Source organism: Podarcis vaucheri, assembly GCF_965113315.1.
Source record: "Podarcis vaucheri genome assembly, chromosome: 1".
NCBI lineage: Eukaryota > Metazoa > Chordata > Lepidosauria > Squamata > Lacertidae > Podarcis > Podarcis vaucheri.
In genome coordinates this window covers 66,400,398-66,413,008 of record NC_138759.1, presented here as the reverse complement: position 1 = coordinate 66,413,008, position 12,611 = coordinate 66,400,398, and the positions used below count along the sequence as shown (strand labels likewise).

Here is a 12,611-nt window from a genome sequence, read left to right as displayed (position 1 = left end):
ATGCTAATGGTAGCACATTTTTCTCTTTTCAATATGTAAAAAAATGGAAGGAAGACAACTGGAGACAGCCTGAAGTATATAAATTACAGCAATAATTTAGAATCACGTCCCTAGCAGATTACAAGGTTGTAAAGAACTTTTATGGACACATAGCTTGCCTTTCTGCACAATAATTCCCATAGAGTTTCACTTGAAGCTGTTTCCATATTTGTTGGATGCAACATATCTGTGAATATAAATTATATCTATTTGGATAAACCGCTTGAAAACAGTGAACATTATGCTTGGAAAGAGCAGATTTTGTATGTTAATTTTATATAACAGGACTTTGAATATTCATATAGCAGTGAAAAGCTTTGATGTAAAGAATAAGTTAAATACATCGTTTCTCACATTGTTAGCAGAGATGTCACCTTTTGACCTTTCTTTTAAGGTTTTTAGAACATCTGATACTTTTTGATAATGGTTTAATATTACTTTTTCAGATTGATTAAATACACTTCATACATCACTGAACAATGAGTAGCATTCAGATCGGCTGTCCACTGAGCTGCCTGCAAAAATGATAAAGTTAAAAAAATAATCTTCAAAGTAAAGTCAAGCCTGAAATTGAAATCTTTGACGCATACATCTCATAATTAGTTCTCCCTCTGCCAGATCTAAAATGTGAATATGCTGTTCTTAAAATTGTTCAGATCTTTTTACAGAGAAATTTAATGAATGGTATCAGCTTTTTAAAAAGTTCTTCCTCTAGATCTGAAGTTCCTCAAACCAAACTAGCTTTTATGAAGTTGTTGAATTTTCATATTAGGTCATTTAAGAGAGTTGGGGTTGGGGTGTGGGTTGTGATCCCCGTGGCTGATGCAACGAAGAGCTGGGCTTAATACAGGTATGTGCCTGATGCCAGAATGAGGCCATAATCAGACTTTAGGAATTTAGTCCCACTGTAGGTACAGTCGCAGTCAATTATAGGATAAGGCTGATGTTATTGCTGCCACTTTTCCACTGTTTGTCAGTTTGATCTCATGTTGGAAGAAGAGAATTGGGACAGAAAGATTTTCTGATCCCTGTTCCACTGGAATCTGTTTCAAAAGTGTAGGACATAGGATATAAATTCCATATAGCTTGGTATAAAAGTGATATACATATCGCATTTATTTCATGTAAGCACAGTAGGATCCCAAGAAAAACTTCAGGCATACTCAGTGTCTTTAGACATGCCCAGTGGGGTGTTGTATTTCCTTTCAACAACTGACCTTCATGATATATCATGAAGTGTTTTGAAAGTTCCTTTTTTAAAAAAAATCAGATTGCCAAATGGCATGGAGAACAGCTGTCCTATTGACCATGAAGGGTGAGTTGTGCAGTTCTATGGATTCCAGCTATTGATATAGATGTACCAGTATATGCAATCATTGTGTATACATTTTTCAGATGGTTTTGGTAGTGGTGGTGGTAGGATGTCTATTCAGGCAGCAAGTGTCAGTGAAGTTTTTTGTTAACTGGGAAACATTGTTGTTTTGCTGTGGTCCATGGTGGTAGATGCAGCAGTTCTTCCCAATTGGTGCCACCATTTTTCATCCCCAAATGTTACTGGAATGGTGTTGTGTCAAGTGAGCAAGGGTGGCGATGGCAGCCAAGCTAGTAGCTGTGAAGAAGGGCTCTTGCTTTTGCTGCTAGGTCTGCTATCACAGCTGGTGATAAACCTTCATTTTTTACAATAAAAAACGGCAGGGGAATTGGTGTTTGCCACTGGGATGAGCAAACCCTGGAAAACCAATTTCAAAAGGTTTTCCCCACACCCACTCCAAATAGGGTGCTAAATTTTGGAGGGCATTTCATTTCAACCTTGTGTAGTTTCTGCACATTTCCTTTATGAAAATGTAGAAAATTTACACATATGAAGTAGGTTAGGAAGGATTCGGGTACTTTAAGAAGTACAAATAAATGTATATATGTGGTGCTGTGTATTTCCCCCATGTGAAAGGGAAAACAACTTTGTAGCATTGTAGCATCAGTGTGCCTTATAATGACCAAGCGAGTGTCATGGCTTTGAACATTGATGCCACCAAGAATAAGATGTGGAGTGAAGAATGAATATTTTGTTTGTTTGTTTGTTTAATTAATTAATTTCTTTCCTTTCCTTCCCAAAGGGGCCGGGGATGGCAAACATCAAAAGGTTGCATTGAGATTGTGTAGCTGTGTTTCATGTTTTTCCAGACTTGCACTGCAAACTACAAAGCAGGATCTTTTTACTCTCTTGGAAGTTTTTTTGGTTAGAAAAATCATTCAAACAACATGCTTTAATTTCCTCTAGAAATGTTGCCCCAGAAAGGAAACAGAAAGTGAAGAGAGTCCTGAAGGCACACGATGATGCTGATTCAGAAAAGAAAATACACCGAAAAGAATTCCAGCATTTTTTGGAACGGTAAGTAAACCCACATCACAATCTTTATTTCCCCCCAATTTAGATATGTAAACACTCGTGTGCTAAGGCATATAGCCAACTCAATGCTTTCTAGATGCTGTCGGGCTCCAGGTCAGCAGGGCTGGTGATTTCTTTCTTTATTAGTATAGCTGTATATCAGGAATATGCCGTCCTCCCAAGGTGGTTCACATCCTAAAGGGAATTAAATACAATATTGAATATATAAAAAGGTAAAGGGACCCCTGACCATTAGGTTCAGTCGTGGCTGACTATGGGGTTGCGGCGCTCATCTCGCTTTATTGGCCGAGGGAGCCAGCTTCTGGGTCATGTGGCCAGCATGACTAAGCCGCTTCCGGCGAACCAGAGCAGTGCACGGAAACGCCATTTACCTTCCCGCCGGAGCAGTACCTATTTATCTACTTGCACTTTGACGTGCTTTCGAACTGCTAGGTTGGCAGGAGCAGGGACCGAGCAACGGGAGCTCACCCCATCGCAGGGATTCGAACCACCAACCTTCTGATCGGCAAGTCCTAGGCTCTGTGGTTTAACCCACATTGCCACCTGCGTCCCATTGAATATATAGTCTATAGTAAAACTGGTATCACAAACTGCATCACATACAACAATTAACATGGTCAGCAAAGGCAGGCTGCCAGCCTCATAACTAGTTTAACCAAAGGCCTGAGTAAACAGATGCATTTAAACTGGTGCAAGAAACCCGTCAGGGTCAGTGACAGCAAGATCTGTTAGGGAAGGACACTCCAAAATTGTGGTGATACTATTGAGAACATCCTGGATGTGGGAGTTGTAGGCTAGCAATATCTGGCACTAGGTTGGCTGCTGATCTGTCAAGGCTAGAAGTGGAGGCTAGGAGTTGCTTAAACTTGGCTATCCAAGCTTGTAACTCTCCAACCGTTTGACTTCACCCCAAAGGCCTACTCCTCCATTGTCTCCAGAGACAGATGGATGTCAACAACGGTAGCTTATAACTTTTCCAGTGCACATGACACATTTAGAGAGGCATGTTTTGTAGGCAAAGGGGCTTGAAAGGTATTCATGCTTCCCTTCAATATGCAGGAAGCATACTGAAACTTTCCTTCATTGCTGTGAAATTGTTCACTCACCTTATACCTTCCCTCTGCTTGCCAGGTTCCTAATTATTGCTCTTTTTTATTTGTTACTTAGCCTTCCCCTTTGATAATATCAGCTCAGAATAAAATAACCATACAAAATTCAGACAGTAATAATATTTGCCATAAAATACCACCCTCAAACGCAACCATTGGGTTTTAAAAGCAGGAATTATAAAGCGAGGAATCTAGTGCTCACCAATAAAACTACATCGGCCTGGTGTGGCTGTGGAAGAGCACTCACTGTCTTTGTCATTCTGCAGAGATGCTGTGCTGCCATTCTGTACAGCTGAGGAATCACCAGTCTTGAAATTGCTCCCTGTAGACAGGATTAGTTATTTCCAAACCTGGAACCATTTTCGCTTTACTTCATAAATACTCCCCTGTGATGCTTGGACTTACGACTCCTAAGCCATCAACAGGATAAACTACACTTCAGGTTACAGCAGTGCTGGGTTAATTGATATTTCTAATGAAGAGTACAGTTGCCCTGTTTGTAATGTGCCACTTCAATCCCTTCAAGTGTTGAAAACTTAATGCAAACAGAGCCATATACTGTATACACGTTTTCCTTATTTAAAAAGGTGCACCATGGCATTGAATTTGCCTTTTGCTGCCAGAAGACTGTTCACTGAAAAGGGGGTCGAAATCTGTCTTTTGGAAGACTTGGAGAGAGATCAGCTGGTAAGAAAAAAATGAAAATGAAATCGGAGGCATTAGTACTTCTTCAGAAAGCATTGCTCCTATAAAATGAGCAGATAATGATGAATCACATCCTACTCGTAGCGTTCCAAACACTGCTTGAAGCTATGGTTGTGTCAGTGGCGGAGCGTGGGGGGTGCAGGGGGGGCCGGCCGCACCGGGCGCAACATCTGGGGGTTAGGGTTAGGGGGCGCAAATCCACGGATTAGGGGGCGCAAATCCATGGGTTAGGGGGCGCAAATTACTTGCCTTGCCCCGGGTGCTGACAACCCACGCTACGCCACTGGGTTGTGTTATGCCCCATGAATATTGCAATTAGTGATAGGAGGAAAAAAAATACCCTTTTGGCATTGAGTTAAACCCAAAGAAAGAACTCTTGCAATGGAAAAGCAGACTTTGGAAACAAAGTTTGAAATCTGGAAAATGAAAGAGAATATAAAATTGAAAATGGGCTTAATTTGAGTTTGGCATTTTGCTCAGGATACAGGGCAAAAGAAATAACAGAGAATCCTGACTTCTCTGGGATAACAAGGGTGGGATTTAGAATACAGTGGTACCTCGGGTTACATATGCTTCAGGTTACATACGTTTCAGGTTACAGACTCCGCTAACCCAGAAATAGTGTTTCAGGTTAAGAACTTTGCTTCAGGATGAGAACAGAAATCGTGCTCTGGCAGCGTGGCAGCAGCAGGAGGCCCCATTAGGTAAAGTGGTGCTTCAGGTTAAGAACAGTTTCAGGTTAAGAATGGACCTCTGGAACGAATTAAGTACTTAACCTGAGGTACCACTGTAATTTAGGATCATTCCCTCCAGCTTGTCAGGAGGGGTTCCCAGAGCAGACTAGGCAGACGGAACTGGAAAGAGCAGCAAATCCTTCCTTAAAAGCTAAATTGTTAACTAACCATCAATGAAACAAACAATGCCAACCCTGGGAAAAAGAAATCCGTTGAGACTACATAGACCAACAGCACTTCAATCTCGCAAACCTTTGTATACTTTACATATGATGTTGTCTAGCAGAAAGAACCAAAGAACACCCTATTTACTCCCCCCAGACCAGGACATCTGTGGCAAGAAACTCTTGTTTTGTCTGCAAGAGCAAGGAAGACAGTCTACTGTTATATAGAAAACAGTAGCCTAGTGAATGGGTTCTCAGGTGTATAGGGTGTTCTACCAATGAATAACTCTCTGCGGCCAACTCTCCAGCCAAAGCCACATCAGCTGAGGCAAGGATGTTCACTTTTAACTGTGTGTGAAAGTATGCACCAACACCCAAGTAGCTGCTGTACAGATTTCTTCAAGAAGCACCCTACCCGCAATGGCTGCAGAAACCTCTGCACTGCTTACTGAATAAGCTGTGCAGCACCCCGCTAGTGCAGGGGTTGTCAACCCAGTCTCTACCACCCACTAGTGGGCGTTTCAGGATTCTAGGTGGGCAGTATGGTATAAGCTGAATCCTCCTTCCATCAAGCACTGGTCGGCGGTAAGGAAATTTTACCATCAAGAAAGATGCATTAGTGGGTGGTAGGTATAAAAAGGTTAACCACCTCTGCTCTACTAGAACCTTAGCCCTCTGGCCAGGGTCAACCTAGTCACCTTTTTCTCTAATAAAGTCTTTGGGAAAGGAACAAAGAGAGCCTCTAGCACACAAAAATGCATTGTATTAGGGGAAGTGGCTTGCAGAAATGTGTATATTTGTCAGAACTGCATGCAAAAAGGTGTTTAATGAGGAGAAATTCACATTAAAATACTGGTGGGTTTTCATGAGGACTTTTTTAAAACAGCAAATCGCTGCAGAAATGTAAACTGAATTTACGATGGTAAAAATGAGAAACTGACAGATTTGTTCATCCCGACTCCTGAGCTCTATGAAAAAACAATTTTAGGAAGCCACACTGTGAGCTGGTAGTATATATAGTTCGTTAATAAGGACTTTAAATACCCTCCTTACTTTCCCCAGAATAGGACATGCATGGCAAGAAAAATCCTATTTTCTCCCTTCTGGTAATGTGGGATAATAATCTAATCACGTGTCCAGATGAACCAAAAGTTATTCTTGTCTTCAACAGACATTTATTTCAACACTGAAGGCAAAAGAGCTACTTGCCATTTTAGTGAACTATTGACAATGCTAAAAGTGTGGCTCATTTTATTTTAATATTTATTGAGTCACTATTTCCTTTTTATCCTAGAGATTGGTGTTTAAATTTTATTATGTAATAAAAGAACCATATTATACTTCCCAAGTTCAGCAATATTCATTGGGTATAAACCTTAAAGAAGCTGAGGAGAATTAATTACTAATTTTCTATGTAATCTATTTCTCTGATTTTGTTGCCAAGTATGGTGGTTTTAAAGGGCCTTAATTATTTAGCTTCATTTTTTTTAAAAAATGTATTTAAATATGAACCATTTTTATTCAAATACAGAATTCCATTTTTCTTTGTTACATTTGCATTGCACTTTGCTAAAGGTGTAAAATTGTTGCTATTGTTTTCTCCTGAAGCTTTCCTTTGTACTCTGCTAACTGCAGATGCTCCAGCCTCAGGTATTTGCAGCAGGAACTCCTGAAATGTTTTGGCTTATAGTACTGTAAGTCCAATGCAGAAACTGAGAAATATCTGGAATTTTGTTCAGAGTGTAAGCTCAGCTGAAGATTTCATAATACGATTGATTGATTGATTGATTGATTGATTGATTGATTTTGGTTGCTGTTTAGTTTCCATAGTAATAGTTGATTTTTTTATTTTAAAGAGATTTTATTTAAGAAATTCATATTCCATTTTTTAAAAAGTCCTTCGCAAAGCAGCCTACAAAATGTTTAAAATACAAATCTAGCTCATAAAGCATTTTCTAAATAATAATAATAAAACCAAAGTACCAGAATATTTTGGTTTTGACGTGGTTCACATGGAATGCTATGCTGAACCATTTGTTGTTGTTGTTGTTGTTGTTTAGTTGTGTCCGTCTGGAAGAACAAAGCAGTCCTCCTGCTGCTGTGAGCAAAGCCATGGTTTGCTGTCATCCAAACCCAGGCTTATGGTTTGTCTTGCTCCAGATAAACCACAACCTGTAACTAAGGTTTACAACTGTGCGAAATGAAGCTACAGGGAACCAGGCAGAGGGCCTTCTTGGTAGTGGTGCCCACCCTGTGGAATGCCCTCCAATCAGATGTTAAGGAGTAATTCTGTAACATTTAGGAAATATCTGAAGGCAGCCCTGTATGGGAAAGCTTTTTAAGGTTTAAGGTTTGACTATGTTTTTGTGTGTGCTGGAGGCCACCCAGAGTGTCTGGGGCAGCCCAGTCAGATGAATGGGGTACAAATAATACATAATAATAATAATAATATCAAATTATTATTATTTTGGAACAGATTTATGTTTCCTGTGGAGAGCAATGGATTAATCCATACTGGACTATGACTCAGCAGAAGAAACGCCTCCAGCTTAGTAATTTAGCATCTGATATAACTGCTATTCGTGCCTACTGTGCCATGCGAAACACAACAAGTGAGCAGATTGCTGTCTATGCTATTTTTGCAAAATGTACACTTAATATATGTGAATAAAAATAATGTGTAGATAAATTTTTATTAATTTTCAATTACATTCCAATAGCCTCATTATAACATTGCCAATTTATAATACAATAATTAATGGCAATCATTCAAATACCAAATTATATAATTTAATTAAAGTGGGCCCCCATGTGCTAGTTTTGATGGCTTTCTGGTTTTCTTTATTTCTGTGTTCCAAAATCTTATTATTTTCAATTACATTCCGGTCACACATCTTCTATTCTTGATAGCTGAGTAGGGAGCCGAGCAGACCATTTGGCCTAATCCCAAGCTGGTGCATCTATAGGGTCCAGATCAGGCCTGCGAGACCAGCTTGAGAACCAGAGGATCCAGGACTGCCTCAGCGCTGCTGTCTCCCACCTTTGGAAAAGCTTTCCTCTGGATTCTGCTGGTGGAGATAGCACCTGTAGTCCTCCTGCTCACCTGCACATTCAGTGGGCAGAAGGGGAATGTTTGTTCCAAGAGAGTGATGCTTGTGTCAGCAGTGGGAGGTCAGCTCAGCCAGCAGAGCTAAGAAGATATGTCTCAGCACAATCCAATCCCTGGAAAAAGTTTGAGGTGGTCGTGGCTGATTGCTCTGTTAGTTAAGTTTAAATTTGCAATATTGAACCCAATGGCTCTCAAAAGTGCTTAACTTTGGCAGGAATAGTCCCACTGTGGTTATTTCATAACCACATTTTTTAAATTTACTGTTATGTTACTGTTCTCAAAACAATGGGTTTTGTACCTGACAGTAGAACAATTCCCCCTTCGGCTCAGTCCAGCTTGTATATGATAGCACATAACTACAAAGTTCCAGTTTGGAAACTGTCATGAAGTGTGTAATATCAGCTGTATTCTGAAGCTGGCATAGCTGATGCCGTTCTTACAGCTAGTACTTCTGAACAAAGTGGCAGTACATAAAGAATTTCTAAGCCACGTAATTAGAAATGCATAATACAAGGTCTGGGTGAGACATAGAAGGTTGGTAGAACCGAAAACCCCATGGTGGGTCTCACCGCTAGAAGTAATTTCGGTTAAAAAGAAAAATACTATAGGAAGAATGGCAACATACCAGCAGCTCCTAAAGGAAAAACAGGGCCAATTAAAACTAAGACCATACGAAGAGGTGACCCAATACTGTACCACATGGCTACAATATCACCAAATTGCACAAATATTCAACCAGGATAAAGTAATTGGATTTGAAAAAGAAGAATCAAAATTACAGAAAGTATTATTACAAAACTCAAAAAAGAATATATCTAAAATGTATAATTTATTATTAGAATGGGAATTAAAGGATGAAGAAGTAAAAGAAGTTATGATTAAATGGGCATGTGATATAGGATATGTAATTCGGCTGGAACAATGGGAGAAATTATGGAAATATATTAAATTCACAGCATGTTATACAATAAGAGAAAAAAATATGAAAATAGTGTATCAATGGTACTTAACTCTGGTAAAATTGGCTAAAATTTATAAATTAAAATCGAATACCTGTTGGAGATGTAAAAAAGAAATAGGAACAATGTTTCACATGTGGTGGGAATGCCGACCTATTAAACAATTCTGGAATGAAATCTATGAAGAATTCAAAAAGATGTTTAAAATATCTTTCAGTAAAAAACCGGAGGCATTCCTTTTAGGTTTAATTACAAATGATATTCCCGAAAATCAAAGGAAAGTATTCCTTTATGCAACAACAGCTGCCTTGTAAGAATTTTCATCATAAATAAGAAACCTCTTCTGTAACTTAATTAAGGCCAAGCATTCTTGCATACATTTCTCTAGATCTTGCTTTAGAAGTCAAGAATGACATTGTTGCTGGGGCGAAACTATCTGTTGAAAGAGCTACAGTAGAATTTGAAGAGAAGAAGTTTGTAGAAGAGCTGCAAGAAAAAGAAGCTACTGAAAAAGTAGAATACAATGTGGATGAATGTCTGTAAGTAATCCTAAATGATAAAACACAGTAGGTAATCCAAAACAAAAAAAATTCATTTGTGGAATGTTTAGGATGCAGCTATTAGGGCAGGAATAATTTCCATTTAGTTTTTTATGTATTCTTCGGATGGAGGGCCGTATATGAATTTAATTAATAATATTCTTTTCTCCTTACAATTTGAAGACATTTTAATTGTTTCTCCTACTTAGGATGATGAATGGGGAACACGATAGATAGATAGATAGATAGATAGATAGATAGATAGATAGATAACTTAGATAAAATGGCATAGGAAATCCTTCTCCCAGGGAGAGAGGGAAAAATAGTGGAAGTGAACAGCTGGCTTCGCAAATGGTGTAAACAGGAACGGTTTGGATTCTTAGATCACGGACTGCAGTTTCTTGAAGATGGACTTCTGGCAAGTGATGGACTGCACCTCACAACGGTTGGGAGGAATGTTTTTGCCAAAAATCTCAGAAACCTCATCAGGAGGGCTTTAAACTACTAATGTGGGGGAGGGAGACAGTGCTCCTGAAGGTAGGAGTCTATCAATTGATGAAGATGATCATCCAAATGTCATAGACCAAATGGAGCAAACAGCACGCAGACCTAGTGGTGGGAGGAAAAAATCCTTAAATAAGAGACACGGGGGAATGATTAATGGACTTCAATGTCTGTACACTAATGCGCAAAGCATGGGAAATAAACAAGATGAGCTTGAGCTCTTGGTACAGCAAACCAAATATGACATAATAGGCCTCACTGAAACCTGGTGGGATAAGTCCCAAGATTGGAATGTAATAATGGAGGGATACAATCTATTTCAGAGAAACAGACCAGACAAGAAAGGAGAAGGAGTGGCGTTATATGTCAGGGATGTGTATACTTGTGAAGAGATCCAAGATTTAGAACCTCAAAGCCAAAGTGAGAGCATTTGGGTCAAAATTAAGGGAGAGAAGAATAACAGAGACCTCATTGTGGGAGTTTACTATAGATCCCCAAGCCAAACGGAGGACATAGATGATGCCTTCCTGGAACAGATGGCCAAGCATGCAAAAGGAAGGGAGATAGTAGTAATGGGGGACTTCAATTACCCGGATATTTGTTGGACGTCAAACTCAGCCAAGAGCATAAGGTCAAACAGATTCCTCACTGGCCTTGCAGACAACTTCATTGTCCAGAAAGTGGGAGAAGCAACAAGAGGAACAGCCATTTTAGATCTGGTCCTAACCAATGTTGATGACCTGGTTAGTGGGGTAGATGTGGATGGATCATTAGGCGCGAGTGATCATGCTCTTCTGAAGTTTACTATACAGCGGAAAGGAGCAGCCAAGCATACTAGGACTCAATTTCTTGACTTTAAGAAAGCCGACTTCATAAAACTTAGGGAAGTGCTGGGTGAGATCCCATGGACAGTAATACTAAAAGGAAAGGGAGTTCATGATGGCTGGGAGTTTGTTAAGAGGGAGATAGTAAAAGCACAACTTCAGGCAATACCAATGAGACGGAAACATGGAAGGTGCCTAAAGAAGCCAGGGTGGCTATCTAAAGAACTTTTAACTGAGTTAAGATTTAAAAAGGATGTGTACAAAAAATGGAAAAGGGGGGAAACCACCAAAGAGGAATTCAAACAAATAGCCAGCACATGTAGACACAAAGTCAGAAAAGCTAAAGCACAGAATGAACTCAGGCTTGCTAGAGAGGTTAAAAGCAACAAAAAAGGCTTTTATGGGTATGTCCGTAGCAAAAGGAAGAACAAAGAAACAGTGGGGTCACTCAGAGGAGAAGATGGTGAAATGCAAACAGGGGACACAGAAAGAGCTGAACTCCTCAATGCCTTCTTTGCCTCAGTCTTCTCCGATAAAGAAAACAATGCCCGACCTGAAGAATTTGGAGCAAATGATTCAGCAGAGGAAACACAGCCCAGAATAACTAAGGAGATAGTACAAGAATACTTGGCTAGTTTAGATGTATTCAAGTCTCCATGGCCAGACAAACTGCATCCAAGAGTATTAAAAGAACTGGCAGATGTGATCTCAGAACCACTGGCAGTCATCTTTGAGAATTCCTGGAGAACAGGCGAAGTCCCGGCAGACTGGAGGAGGGCAAATGTCCCTATTTTCAAAAAGGGGGAAAGAGAGGACCCAAATAATTATTGCCCAGTCAGTCTGACATCAATACCAGGGAAGATTCTGGAGCAGATCATTAAGCAAACAGTCTGTGAGCACCTAGAAAGGAATGCTGTGATCACCAATAGTCAGCATGGATTTCTGAAAAATAAGTCATGTCAGACTAACCTGATCTCATTTTTTGACAGAATTACAAGCCTGGTAGATGAAGGGAACGCAGTGGATGTAGCCTACCTTGATTTCAGCAAGGCATTCGACAAGGTGCCCCATGATATTCTTGTAAAGAAGCTGGTAAAATGCGGTCTTGACTATGCTACCACTCAGTGGATTTGTAACTGGCTGACTGACCGAACCCAAAGGGTGCTCATCAATGGTTCCTCTTCATCCTGGAGAAGAGTGACTAGTGGGGTGCCACAGGGTTCTGCCTTGGGCCCGGTCTTATTCAACATCTTTATCAACGACTTGGATGATGGACTCAAGGGCATCCTGATCAAATTTTCAGATGACACCAAACTGGGAGGGGTGGCTAACACCCCAGAGGACAGGATCACACTTCAAAACGACCTTGACAGATTAGAGAACTGGGCCAAAACAAACAAGATGAACTTTAACAGGGAGAAATGTAAAGTATTGCACTTGGGCAAAAAAAATGAGAGGCACAAATACAAGATGGGGGACACCTGGCTTGAGAGCAGTACATGTGAAAAGGATCTAGGA

General features: G+C 40.0%; 1 protein-coding gene across 7 annotated transcripts in view; it reads left to right on the top strand.

The window, feature by feature from the left end:
* Window positions 1-12,611, top strand: part of DCDC1 (doublecortin domain containing 1) — a 250,032-nt gene that overhangs the window by 200,592 nt on the left and 36,829 nt on the right. For all 7 annotated transcript variants that reach the window (XR_014218616.1, XM_082218872.1, XM_082218870.1 and 4 more), the window contains exons 22-25: window positions 2,318-2,428; window positions 4,143-4,242; window positions 7,635-7,770; window positions 9,615-9,765. Coding sequence is in view for 6 of the 7 variants with exons in the window: in XM_082218872.1 (XP_082074998.1) it covers window positions 2,318-2,428; window positions 4,143-4,242; window positions 7,635-7,770; window positions 9,615-9,765 (498 nt within the window). In the remaining variant the exon portion in view is untranslated. The remainder of the gene's footprint in view (window positions 1-2,317; window positions 2,429-4,142; window positions 4,243-7,634; window positions 7,771-9,614; window positions 9,766-12,611) is intronic.